The sequence below is a fragment of the Corylus avellana genome, chromosome ca1 (assembly GCF_901000735.1).
Source record: "Corylus avellana chromosome ca1, CavTom2PMs-1.0".
Classification (NCBI taxonomy): Eukaryota; Viridiplantae; Streptophyta; class Magnoliopsida; order Fagales; family Betulaceae; genus Corylus; species Corylus avellana.
In genome coordinates this window covers 46,333,895-46,347,770 of record NC_081541.1, presented here as the reverse complement: position 1 = coordinate 46,347,770, position 13,876 = coordinate 46,333,895, and the positions used below count along the sequence as shown (strand labels likewise).

General features: G+C 36.5%; 1 protein-coding gene across 3 annotated transcripts in view; it reads right to left on the bottom strand.

Moving 5' to 3' along the window:
- Nucleotides 1-2,004: 2,004 nt before the first annotated feature.
- Nucleotides 2,005-13,876, bottom strand: part of LOC132181416 (carotenoid 9,10(9',10')-cleavage dioxygenase 1-like) — a 14,642-nt gene continuing 2,770 nt past the window's right edge. Inside the window, exons 1-14 of one of the 3 annotated variants that reach the window (XM_059594632.1) lie at nucleotides 10,120-10,166; nucleotides 9,953-10,023; nucleotides 9,797-9,815; nucleotides 8,705-8,816; nucleotides 8,399-8,498; nucleotides 7,617-7,679; nucleotides 7,149-7,259; nucleotides 6,883-7,067; nucleotides 6,119-6,257; nucleotides 3,479-3,596; nucleotides 3,294-3,395; nucleotides 2,820-3,071; nucleotides 2,530-2,641; nucleotides 2,005-2,258 (exon numbers count right to left, since the gene is read on the bottom strand). In XM_059594632.1, coding sequence (XP_059450615.1) covers nucleotides 2,229-2,258; nucleotides 2,530-2,641; nucleotides 2,820-3,071; nucleotides 3,294-3,395; nucleotides 3,479-3,596; nucleotides 6,119-6,257; nucleotides 6,883-7,067; nucleotides 7,149-7,259; nucleotides 7,617-7,679; nucleotides 8,399-8,498; nucleotides 8,705-8,816; nucleotides 9,797-9,815; nucleotides 9,953-10,013 — 1,404 coding nt within the window. In that variant the 5' untranslated portion in view covers nucleotides 10,014-10,023; nucleotides 10,120-10,166 and the 3' untranslated portion in view covers nucleotides 2,005-2,228. Of the gene's footprint in view, nucleotides 2,259-2,529; nucleotides 2,642-2,819; nucleotides 3,072-3,293; nucleotides 3,396-3,478; nucleotides 3,597-6,118; nucleotides 6,258-6,882; nucleotides 7,068-7,148; nucleotides 7,260-7,616; nucleotides 7,680-8,398; nucleotides 8,499-8,704; nucleotides 8,817-9,796; nucleotides 9,816-9,952; nucleotides 10,060-10,119; nucleotides 10,167-13,876 lie in introns of those variants that run through there. The other 2 variants (XM_059594627.1, XM_059594641.1) reach the window with 2 other exon arrangements.

Genomic DNA, 13,876 nt, shown 5'->3' with positions numbered 1-13,876 from the left:
TATATATATATTTTTATTACATCAATCAAATCTGTTACAGTTTCGATTCACTTCCTTTTTTAAGCCCCTTGTCAAACACACTTGATGCAACCTTTAATTAGCATGCGAGGACCACGTAATTTTTTTTTTATAGAATTATTAGAAAAGAATATGTTTCTCGCATGCTTAAAGGACGCATGACAATTTTATAAAATAAATTTGAAAAAAATTTCTTTAACCTATTTTGAAAGAAATTATGGGTTGAAATTTGTTTTTGTCCATTTCTTATTATATTTTTAATAAAAAGACATTTTTGTCGTAAGATAAAGGGAAAAATGTTAAATTGGTCTATGTGGTTGGAGTTTTGACAAAGAGCCTCCGAATGTTTAAAAATCGATTAAACACTCCCTAGCTTAAAATAGGTTTATGTTACTAGAAAAGTTGACAAAATCCGTTAATATGCAAAGTCAGTACCAAAATTTCAATTTTTTCAACTCTTAATATTTTTACTTTCTATATCATATCAATAACTTTTTATTATTATTCAAGTAAAAAATTCACTACAATATATATATATATATATATATTCACTTTTTTATACAAAAAAATTCAAAATTTCTATCTACCAAATGTGTCCTATATATCTCTTAGACTGTTTGGCATAATGCAGGTATTTGACCTCAAACAGTTAGAAGGCACACACATGCGCCGCGGCCGGGCGAAACTAGACTTTTAGGTAAGGCGGACGGGCAAAACAAACCCAAAAAAATAAAAAAATAAAAAGTAAAAACCTTTTCAGGGGAGTAAAAAATTAATTTTAGAGGGGTTACCTAGTAAAAACATAATTTCCCCCCACCCCTACAGTGCTTGCTGTGGTTTCGCCCCTACACATGCGTGATGAAGTATTCACACACAACTCATAGGTAATTACTATTATGAAATCAAAGCATTCAACCTATGCAACAAGGCAATAATGTCCCACACTAAGAGCAAAAAACTAATATGGCCAATCCCAAATGGAGCACATCTGTTTTGCTTTCATCTTTTGGATTATACACAGATACTTGCCCTCTCCAATAAAAAAAAAAAAAAAAATGTAATAGCCACACTAAATGCCTCATTTCATTGGGAGTTAACAAGACATCCTTTTCACCAAATTGTTTAAGCATATGATTTATTTAACTACTAAGGCAGCCAGGTATACATGAAATCACCAAATTGACACCAAAACATTGGTTGCATTACTAAAAGAAATTGTAAAGCAATCTTTTTAAGTAAACAGAAGGAATTTATTTATCAACCCTAGCTTAACCATGCCATGGGTGCTTCAAGCCTAAGAACTCCACACCTAAAATTTCAAGCCTATTCCTTGTTAACTATTTCAAACTTTAACAGTAACATCACCCAAGAACCACCCTTGTACTTGATGTTCCTAAATTGGCCAAAATAACATGAGTTGCAATACAAGATCTATGGATTCCTTAGTGTCATCTTGAGGTCTAAAGGGTGACGGCTAAGCCCTTGGAGAAAGAGTAGGCCGGAGAGACCAATTATAGCTATTCTACCTAGGTATGACCATAGTAACATCTACCCGTTTGAAGCCGCACAGGAGGGGCCTAAACAGTGAGAAACGCAAACGCTCTCTTAAGTCTGACTGCGCCATAACCTGACCCAGCCCCATCAGAGCATCAATGAGAATCTAATGTGGCTAATACTAATCAGATATATGTGAAAAATTTCTATTGCGAATATTCGAACCTATGCCCTGACCACTTGAAAACTTCCTTGGGCTATTGAAACACCACCCTTGATGATAGCCACCCTGCAGCCTAAGAACTCCTTATCGCATCCATCTCTCGAAATATAGAACTCATACTGTTAGATGGCCAATGAAGAACAAGTGCTATGACAACACGTGTTATATCCTCAAAGCTAGACAGTTTGACAGTGACAGGGGATCAAGAAAAATTTCCTTTTCAAGTATGGTAGAGAATCAGATCATAATAGATGCAAAACACCATTTTTTATAGACAAGATTTTCTTCTCAAAGATAAATTTTGGTTGGGAACCAGTTCAATTATCATATGTTTGCAATTAAGAAATATCATTGAGATGCCTATGGTCCTTGGGGAAGAAAGATAACATGGGGAAAGTACTACCAAAGAGATATCAAAAGTATAATTTACATGGATCTGCCTTCAGTTCCAGTTTCTCTTTTTCAAATATATTGTGCGGTTCCCAACAATCTATCAGAGTTTTGCTTGATCTTGAAGTTGGTCCTGTGAATCAAAATCAGAACTAAAATTAGAATCTCCACAATAAAAAGTGAGCAAACTGAAAAACATAAGCCAAAAGAAATTGAAATAAAAATAATTTGGGGTGTAACAAGGCAGCTTTTATAGTGAAAAAATAGGGAATAAAAAAATGAAGTTAGGAATAAACAGCATGACAATGCTCTCATCTAGATCACAAAATGGTTCATTGATTCAAATACTTTGAAGTTAATTTCAACTCTAGAGTAACAGAGAGAAATGTAAAGAAAGAATTAACCTCTGACACAAAGAGGGCATGGAAGCCATATGGAACTCTGTTGGGTAACTCAACAACTGCAACAGGATCAGCTGACATTGTTTTTGCATCAATTACATGCACTGATGATTTTCTGCAGAATTAAAGAAGAAAACTTGAGATTGTATCCGCATTGTCAAGAGCTTCATTTGATCAAAAGGACTAATTATTAACTATATAGCTCCTTTAAACTAAAAAAAATAAAATAAAATTGTACATAGTATTTAAAAAGGAATTAAATTTGTCAATGGTGTAAGAGAGAAAAGTATTACCCGGTGTTCTCGTCATGTACAAAGAATATTAAGTAGCCATCGTCTTCTTCAGAAGTAATGCCAGGCACACGAGGGACAAATATAGCCTCAGAAACAAATCTGCCAGGTCCCATGACACAGATGCCTGTAACATTTCCTCCAACTTGAAGCTTTGTTTTTCCAGTCTCTGGTTCAGCATGCAGATCAAATTTGATAATCCCAGTGAATTTTCCAATGCTGTAAGCTGTGGTTCCATAAACATATCTTTGTTTCCTGATTACCCACAAAATCATAGGTACAATACGTATGATAGGAATACATAAGAGAACAATATAAATTATGCATGGTTGCTAGCAACATTATGAAAGGACACTGCGAAACAAAAACAAGCTTCAGAACATCTAGCTTCTCTTATCCGCTTCCAGAACCAGCATTCTTGCAATCTTGAATAGATCCATTGAAAATTGTCAACAAAAGTTGAAGGATACCGGATACCTGCCAGTGTAACTCTCATTCACCCTAGGAAATTCTATCCCAGATGCTGATAATTTCTTCTGTGAAGCTAGACCAGTTGTCATGTTGAATCTCATCTCATACCTGAAAAGAATGGTAACTGTCAGAAACACCTAGGCAAGAATAGAGCTTTGCGTTTTCATAAAATGGGCAAAAAGTTGTCCTACAGCTCGTTGTATAAGTTTTCATGCTTTTCTTTGACGATTCCACTGAACATGTCCAGATCTGGATTCTCAAGGCGACAAGTAATCAGAACAACTTCATCCTCCTCCTCCCAAGCATTGGCTAGTGAAAGGAAGTGACTAAAAGGGTCAGAATGGACATATGAAAAGACATAATTAACTTACACTACAGCTTAATCATGAACCGACATGGCTATAACTTTGCAAATCTACAAAGTATAATCAGCCAAAGCTCAGTAGATGGCAATGGATGATCTTGCTACCCCAGGTTGACTTGACCAAAATAGAGACTATAAAACTAATTCTAGAGTTACCAGCAGCTTCGGCTCTATGAAATTATAATAGCATTCAGAGGGCCAATTCATCTTAGGCTTCGTTTTGTTTGACGTAAAATGGTTTTAAGAAAATGATTTTCGCATTTTATGGTGTTTACTACGACTTAAAATAGTGGTCAACGGAAAATATTTTCTTTTTAACCGAAAATTCTTCTTTATTTTTCGGAAAATGGTTTATGGTTTTGAAAACCGTAAACCATTTCTGATTTTGAGCATCTCATTCTCAAATCGACGAACCCTGTTAACACCGGCCAGGGCACACCGGGACCTGTTTGGGACCTGCCTAGGACCTCGCCGGGACTTAACTGGGACTTGCCTAGGACCCGCTCGTGACCTCGTCGAGACCTGAACGGGACCCGCTCGGACCCGCTGGGGCTTGACCAGGACTCGCCTAGGACCTGCTCGGGACCTACCGAGGACCCGACCGGACCTGAACGGGACCTGCCTGGACCTACCCGGGACTTGAACAAGACCTGCCCGGGACCCCATCGAACCTGCCCGGAACTTGACCGGGACCCGCTTGGGACCCCATTGAGACCTACCCGAGACCCGCCCGGGACTTGACCAAGACCAACTCGGGACTTAACCAGGACCTGCCCGGGAACCCGTCGGGACTTGATTGGGACCCGCCCTGGACGCCGCCGGGACTTGATCAGGACCCGCCTAGGACCTTGTCGGGAGTTGACAGGGACTCGTCGGAAAATATTTTTGGGGGAAAATATTTTCGGCGGAAAACATTTTCCTTGAAAATGATTTCTTAGAAAATATTTTCCGGTATTTGGCATGTACGGAAAATTAGGCAGCTCCTGGTCGGGTCCCCAACGTCGGAAAATGTTTTCAGCAGAAAACATTTTCCGGTATTTGGTGTGTATGCAAAATCATATTAAACACTAAATTACGAAAATGTCCTTGTCGGGTCTTGGACAGGTTCTGCTAGATTTTCGAGTTGATCCTGACAGGGTCCTGATAGGGTCTAGGCGGGTCTGGGCGGGTCCTGGGTAAGTCCCAATGTGGCCCTTGCGGGACTCGGTTTGAACTCCTCTAAGACTTGGTCAGGACATTTTCGTAATTTAGAGTTTAATATGATTTAATGAAAATAAATAAATATATATATATATTAAAAAAAATTGATTTTCCATGCGCATGGTAAACGCTGTAAAATGTTTTTGGCAAAAAACATTTTCAGAAAAAATGACTTCCCTGAAATATTTTCCAACGGAAACTATTTTACGTCGAAAGAAACGGAGCCTTAGATGAACTGCAAATTCAGAACACTAGAAATAAACAAGCATAAATTTCTGACGGGAAACTGAAGCTTAACGAAGTAAAGTCTCTAGTCAACATATATGCATCATCTTCATTTTTAATCTATGTTTTGTAGACGTGGACATGAGCATCAAGTTTCAAGATAAAGAACAAAGGAAGATGTCACAAAAGTTTGTATCAATGAAAATTTCTAAGAATTTTACCTGAGAAGTTACTCAAAAGAATATCAAAGTTTGTTAACTCATAAATGTATCGAAGAAAACTCTTTCCTTCAGAAAATTTAAGCACTTGAGAATGACCCCCTTTCTATCAGTCAACAAATCATTGTAAGGATCAATGGGGAAAGAACTGTTAAGGCTTGAAGAAGAAAGAGGAGGCTGTTCAGGCATCAAGGATAGAGCCCAAGAGATTTAACAAAAGATGTCACATTTTTTTTTTTTGGTAGACAAGGAACCCCTCCAAGGTAGGACCACTTCGTGTACAATGTCAGGTAAACCTTGGACCTGTGGAAAGCGCCCTCTCCACAAGGATTTGGTAATATTTCGACTTCGCCGGCGGGCTAACCCCAGGGAATTGTTTGCACCCAATGAGATTTGAACCTTACACCTCATGGGACTACCACAAAGGATAAGACCCTTACCACTTGAGCCAACCCCATGGGGTTAAAAGATGTCACATATAGAACTTGATTGGCATGAAAAGATTCATGTAGCCAACCCCCAGAGTTAAAAGAGTCTAATGCAAATAATGTACACAGAACTTTAATAATTAATAGTCTGCATCAATTTCAAAGAGGGGTAAGCTGGTTCGATTGACAATTAATGCTCTCGAGTCTCCACAATGAAGTATAACCAGAAGCAGAGATGGAATCTTAAAACTAATTAGAAAGCTGACTGGGTACACCTATAGTATTATTACTACTTAAATTTTACCTCTGTGTATTAGTAAACTTTGTCAAGTAAACAATATAAATTTAAAGACATTCTGGCACTAAAAAAAAGGACTCTGAAGGAAATAAGCACACCATTATGGAATATGAAGCAATTTGGAAGCTCGAACCATTTGATTAGCAGCTCATCCTTTGCATAACGAGGAAGTACACCAAATCGAGCTCTTTTCGTTGCATCAAATGTGAATAACAGCTGCTTCTCCTTGACCATTTCCTGAACATCAAAATCTAATTATTTGAAGTTCCATTTGATGTGATTAAAATGATGAACAACAATGCTATACGTAAGCTTTAGGACACTCTCTCATTGCAAGCCGATTTTCAAGAGTGAGTTTAACCTGAAGTTTGTTAAATTTGGTATCAGAGCAACCACTACATCGTATATGGGATCAAACCCAGCTTGTGAAGCATGAGATCAAATGAGTTGCGGCTTTGTGGCCAAGTCATGAAGAGGGTAACCAAGGGAGGGATGTTATTTGTAGAAGACGGGGTCTGTGAAGTCACCCAGCTAAAAATGATGGGCCAACAGGACGTTGGCTGCGGAACATAATGGTATATTACAATCCTAAGTGTTCTACATTGGTTAAATATAATCTTAACTATGTGTATGTAAGTTTTTGGGCACACTCCCCTTGCAAGCAAGTTTTCAAGGTGAGTTTTATCATAAGTTTGTTACAAAATTTACTGGTGTAGTTAACTTAAACCCCCCAAGCCTCCTTTAGCTATGGGTTGTTTAGAGTGATATTTCATAAATGTACATGCCGAAGTTATTTATTCAATATCATGGTAATTTGTACAAAGTTAAAATTTGTAGCAGCAACAAGTTTCAAGTACAATACCTTTGGTCTGAAATATAATGGAAGATCCATGAAAATTGCATAGTTCTCAGTAATGGCGAAGTCATGCATCATGATGGGCTCTGATATTGTTATTGGTACTGGGTCATGCATGAAGCCATCCTTTGAAATTACTCTGTAAGTGATATATGGTGGTGTATCTGAATAACCAAATGTAAACATCTCCCCTGCATGGAGGGATGCAGCAAGTTAAAAGGAACTCTTCCATTACAATGGCTTAATAAATTCTTTTATGAGGATGTCTTTACCAGTGAATGGGTCAACCTTAGGATGAGCAGTAAAAGAATGCGTCAATCTCTTATCATAATCCAGCATGCCAAGTGTTTGGAGATCCCCATCTTCCAAAACTTTGAGGACATCTAAATAATGCAATGAGAACAATCTCAATTCCACATTAGAAGCAACGAAGTTGCTGCAAATTGTTTGGTAGAGTTCTATACAACACCAACCAAATTGCCATTGCTCTGTCGTTCCTTTTGCCCAACCATAGAAACAATTTCATCATCATGGCATTACAAAAGTAATGCAACCCAGAAATAAAGAAAGAAAATTTCATATATATGCTAATTGAGATATATCGAAACATTCTCCATTACTTAGGCTCTCTAATCAATGGCAATCCAGAGAAAACCCAACCCTTTAATTTTTATTTTTTTGATAAGTAACCCTTTTATTTTTATTTCACAAGTAAAAACAAAATAGGAAGGCAAGCTTACATGGTTTATCTGGCTCGGAAAGTGCCAGAAGTTTCCCATGGTGATATATGAGAGCTGTATTAGCTGGAAGTGGGTGACAAACAGTTAGTGTCTTGCACCTCACACGAGGATTACATAAACAGGAAAAAATATGTGAGACATACCCAATACAAACAATACAATACAGACATACACTTGCTGCACTTGGACAAGTTGAAGTAGTATAAATGTGTATTCACTCCAGACAATTCGTGAAGTCATCAGTTCAAATATCTCCTCCCCTTACCTATGGGCCAAGCTCACTTTCTCCGAAGAAAACAAAATGGTGGGGAAAGGTTGGACTTGGGAAGATCAAGTTAATCTTACCCATTACAAATAATGGTTTAAAATAAAGCTTTTGTTTTTGACTCAGTCAAAGAAAAGAATTGTTGAATTATATGTGTTAGGTTACACTTACTACACGGAGTTTGGGACCACATATGAGAGGAACTGTTAGAATATTAATTTAATGATTAAACTTACAATTTCTCATCAACCTATGCTTTTGAAACAATAGGTGATTAAAAGAAGCACAAACCATGTGAACCACACTATATTAAGCAAAATTTGGCAGCCAATCAGTAAACATACTAGTTACCCAGGAAATAGGAGACGAGGTAACATACAAAAAAAAAAAAAAAAAAGGTAAAATTCTAAACAGAATAATAAATAGGAATATTGTTTTTCTAACTGTATTAGAAGAGTTGTTTGCACAATCACAGCAGAATCTTTACATTGGAGCAAAAATACTAGACTACACTTACCTGTTCCAGTTCCGTATGAAACATCTAACACTTTGAGTTTTGCTCTCAGTATTTGCATATTCGCAATAAGCAATCCAAGCAGCCCCTTAAGATCTCCAATCTGAAAATGATGTTCAAAATGGGATCTCCAAATCAAACATATATAGCATAAGACATATCTACTCTTGAGATTTTTATTTCTACAACCATCAACTACCTTTCCCCCTTTATCCATCACAAACTTTTTTCTTTTGTGACCCTCATTAACAGTAAAGTTCACAAACTAGAAAAGAGAAGAAAAAAGAAACCTATGACTTAAGGGTATACCTTCATAAATTTAGCACCTCCAAAATACTCCTCTTGTTTAAGCCGAGATGTCCTTACATAGCGGGAGAAATAGGTTGCTTTCCCATATTTGATGCGCAAACCATGAATCATGCTGCAAAGTTAGAGAGATAATCTAAATCACTTCTTGCTAGCTATTTTCATGTTCTCTAATGGGTTCCAAACAACTGTCACGACTCTCAAAAATATAAAGAAAAAGTTCAAAGGCTGTAGAACGCACAACAGAATCAGATAACATGACAATAGCAAGGATGGTTTATAAACAATTAACTACTGTCCACTGGTCACAGTTGTTTTTTATTAGATTTCTTCACCAATATGCTTCACTCTAAGACCAGGGTAAGTCTAAGAAATTATTAATATATATTTAACTCATTAATTAGAAGGAACCTCAAGGAGGTGGACTGGAAAACATGAAAACAAATGCATATATATATATATTGTTTACCTCCTTGAGAACTTAAATTGTGTAGTTTTAACCTATGGAAAAATTATTAATTCTTCTCTACTGTCAACTGCAGTTGAGTCAGGAAAATCAAGGTCTTTCGGCAAAAATTTTCAGAAGCTAGTATGACGATTAAAGCCAAATGATTTTGAAGACTAAAGAATGAACTGCATGCTTTCACTGAAAATTTTCAAAAGTTGGTAGATAACTAAGCACCGGAGATCAAAGCCAAATGAATGAACAACAAGAGTTCACTTCACAAATAGCCAACATATAGATCATTCAGGAAGATTGACACCTCACTAGTCACTATTGGTTACTGCTGATATATTATCCAGATGATCACAGTTGAATACACAAGCACTTACTGAGTGAGTAAACCAACTGATTTAATTGCAAATTTAACAGAGCAGCCAATTGATTTTTTATGTTTTTTAAAATTACTATGGAATTGGAAAAGATTAGGCCTTTCAATAGCCGATTACCACTGACATAATAGGCGAACAGAGAAACATTAATAGCATCATTCTACAGAGGAAAAAAATGGGTATTGAAGTGATATCTTTGAATTCTTCCTTCAAGAAAACTTGAACGAAATACTTGCTTGAATAAAGGAAACAGAACATTACCCACCCATCTCCATCAAACCTGAAAAGCAATATTCACCTGGTTAATAACTCATTTCATTCATGAGAAGTAAAAAGCTCAAACTTCTAAACCAATCCCCCCCACCCCCCAAACCCCGGAGGGCAAAGGAAGGAGGAGGGAGGGGCAGAAACACATACCAGTGATATCCAGCCACAGGGGTGAATTTTGGGTTTGGACCCACCCTAACAAACACTCCATTTAAGCAGTCCTGCAATAAACATTTAACATTCCATGTTATGGGTGCTATCCTCACCAGCAATAGATAAAATACATCTTTACAAAGAGATCATGGCATGCAAAAAACCTCAAGGCGAAAGGACTACTGTACACTAGATGAAAAAATTGAAGGCAAAAGAAAATAGTTCAGAGTAATGTTAAATTTAATAATAATTTTAAAAAATACATCATATTTGGAAAAACTTAGGTCCTTTTTATGGCATTATTCTACCTCATAATAGTAAAATTTAACTACTATTATAAGTCATTTGTTCATTTTGTTGAAGTTATTAGAGCAGCTTTTTTTAAATCTCATTTTCTTCCCCTTTTATATATATATATATATATAATAATAATAATAATAATAATAAAAATAAAAAAATAAAAAAGGTTCACAAATAGACACTGCGGTGGGAAACGTTAGAATTTTGCAGGATTCAAAGCGAGCTCATGTGGAGCTAGATTTAAAACTTGTTTGAGATTGTGTTTAAGAAATAGAGTTTTTAAGTCAAAAACAGCTTTTGGGTAAAAGATTCATTTTTAAAGTTTTGTTAAAAATGTTTTTTGGCAATTTTTAGGCTTTTTTAATCCTTAAAAGCGTTTTTAATTTTTTTTACAAAACAAGTAGTTTTTTCTTCAAACGAACTTTTTGAGTGTTAAAAGCACTTTTAAACCCATCAAACGCAATCACAAACATGCCCTTAGTGAATAGTAAATTCTTACTTTAAAAAAAATTATTATTATCACATTAATGATAAAGAACAAATCCGAATAATATATCTACAAATTAAAAAGATATTGCCAATCGATTATTCATAATTTTCTCACAAAGATAATATGAAGAAGAAAAAATGAATTTTAATCCAGTCTTGTTCAACGAACATGCTAACTAGTATTAAACGATGATTAAATTTTGTTAAAATAATTATTTGATTAGTTATATTTTATAATATTTTTAATTAATTTTTATTTAACTCGATCTATTTTTTAATCTTGTCTTCTATGAATAGAAATCCGGGCTTGGCCATTGATTGCAATCAAACTTGTGCTATTCCGACATTAAGACAATAATATATCATACGATTCATACGTAGAAACATCTCAAAAGTTTGCCACAAATACCAAAATGAAACTATATAACACTCTGTTTGGTTTGGTAAATTAAGAAACTTAGTAAGTAGCAATCCATAAAATGAATTCCCTTTCCTGAAAAACCAAACAGACCCTCAACCCAATTCATGCACATACGTACATATAGACATTATTGGGTATTGTTAGCATTAGACAAATAATTGTACACACCGGGAGGAGGCCTTTGACAAGGAGGCCGGTGGCAGGAGGGGTCTCTTCAACAACCGGAGCGAAGTTACCGGAGAGATAGTGTAGAGGCTGAGAAGTACTGTCGTGCATGAAGTTGACGATCAGCTTCTCCACAAAGTCAACCACTTTAGAAGTCAACCCTTTCCTTGGCTTTGGCTCCACCACCACCACCACCACCGTCCCTCCTCCTCCGCCGCCCCACTTTTGCTTCTCCTCCGCCATCTCTGCGTGTGTGTGTGAGGGACTTCTAAATCCTTGCAATCGACACTTTTGCCACTGGCACTGGATTGGAGCCGACCAGGACATGGGAGGAATCAAACCATGGAAGTGAAACATCATCAGAGGCCTTCCCGAAGGAGGCTTTGGCAACTTCGCTGCAAACATCATCAGGGTCTCGATCTCACAAGTGTGTGTGTGTGAGGATATATAATTTCTGTACAAGGATAATGTCAAAAGAAGGGAAACAGACACGCGGGAAATTAACAGACAAAAGATATACAAAGTACAGTGTACAGAGTTTTGATATACTGAGTACAGAGTTTTGAGATTGGTGTGATATAAAGTTGCGAAGAGTTTTGAATTATTTTAGGAGAAGAGTGAATACTGTTATTTGTTAATATGAAAAAAGAAAAAGAAAAAAGGAGGTTGCCTTTTTAAAATTAATAAGAATTAAGAAGAATGCTTTCCACTGATTTTTTATCCCTATCTCTATCTTGGATTTCTGGTTGTGCTAAACACTATATAAACCCCTTATAATCAAAAATAATACTTTATTCCTTTGGTATTTGAAATTCCAGCATAGATACGCGGGCTAGATATGGGTTTGTCAGATTTTCCCTTCAACTTTTTTTTATGAATTGTTTATAGAACATATTTGTTTTTCTCGGTTGAATTGTTCTTATTTTACTTCTTTTTTTTTCTTCTTTTTTTTAACTGTGGATTTTTCCTCTTTCTACTATATAATTTGTTAAAAATCAAATAAGTAAAAATCGTAGTAAGATTTATGACTCTTCATAAATTCATTAGAAAGCATGCAATAAAGGATATTGAGTTCCAACTATACAAACTCTTTAAAATGTTGTAAGGATTGTGTGTTTATTACAACTTATTTTTCAGAAATCCATCCTGATCAAAAAAAAAAATTTCACTTGCAAAAAGTGAATGGGGGACCACTTTTGATGGTCCACTTTTTGCAAGTGAAAAATTTTCTCATACCGATGGATTCCAAAAAAATAAGTTGTTTATAGCATTACTCATTTATTATTGTATTTTATTTTATTTTAATGCTATTATTATGGTTTTGTATTTAAAGTTATCATTAGTGAAAGAGGTTTTCAATGTAGAGGAAGCTGCTATGATTTGTAGTATGGGGGTAAGTCCTCGAAGGGGGACAGATAGATTGGCTTGGGAGCATACGAAGAATGGGTTATTCACTGTACGCAGTGCATATCATTTGGCTTCAGAGAGATTTGGGAGAGACGATGGTAGTTGTTCGTTGATACACTAGAAAAAAGCTCTATGGAAACAAATTTGGGGAATAAAAGGTTCCAGGGTCGTCAAATTTTTTCTGTGGAAAGCGTGTAGTGACATACTGCCGACTAGAGACAAGTTGTATCGGAAAAAAAACAGTACCAGATCCTCTTTGCATCATTTGTGGAAGGGAAACGGAAACACCAGGGCACATTTTATGGAGTTGTCCCTCTGCCCAGGATGTTTGGGCTGAATGTAAGGGTAAGCTACAGAAGTGTAATATTGGAGAAGTAGGATTTTTGGACCTTTTAAACAATCTTTTGCAGAGGTTGGATGAGGATGAACTGCATCTCATGGTGACAGTAGCTAGGCAATTATGGCTACGTAGGAATAAGGTGGTGTTCGGAGGGGAATTTTTATCACCATCAGCGTTAGTGCGGTTGGCAAGAGAGCAAGTGGAAGCATGTGATGATGCAGAGAGGAGAAACAGTGTTCCAGGACTAATGGTAGGCAACACATTGTAGAAAGATGGCAGAAACCTCCGGAAGACACAATGAAGCTTAACTGGGATGCGGCGGTGGATAAAACCAATGGAAAGATAGGTTTGGGAATCATAGCCAGAGATTATGGGGGATCAGTTGTAGCAATGGCATGTGGATCACGTTACCACATTTCTAATCCAGCGATGGCAGAGACACTAGTGGCAAGAGAAGCAATTGAATTGGGCAAAGATATGGGATGGCAGAAGATCATTTTAGAGGGGGATGCCTTAGAAGTAGTGAAAGCACTGACGAAAGAAGAAATCAGTATGGGACCTCAAGGACAGATAATCGAAGATGCAAAAGAATTGATGAAGTGTGGAATTATGTGGAAAGTCCAAAATGTGCGTCGTGAAGCCAATGAGGCTGCACACCAACTCGCAAAAATGGGTTTGCATCAAAATGATTTACAGATCTGGTTTACAGATTTTCCTGTTTGTATTATTGAAACAGTTCTTGCTGAGCAAGAAGTTATTATTATATGATTATGGAATCCAATTTCAAAAAAAAAAAAAA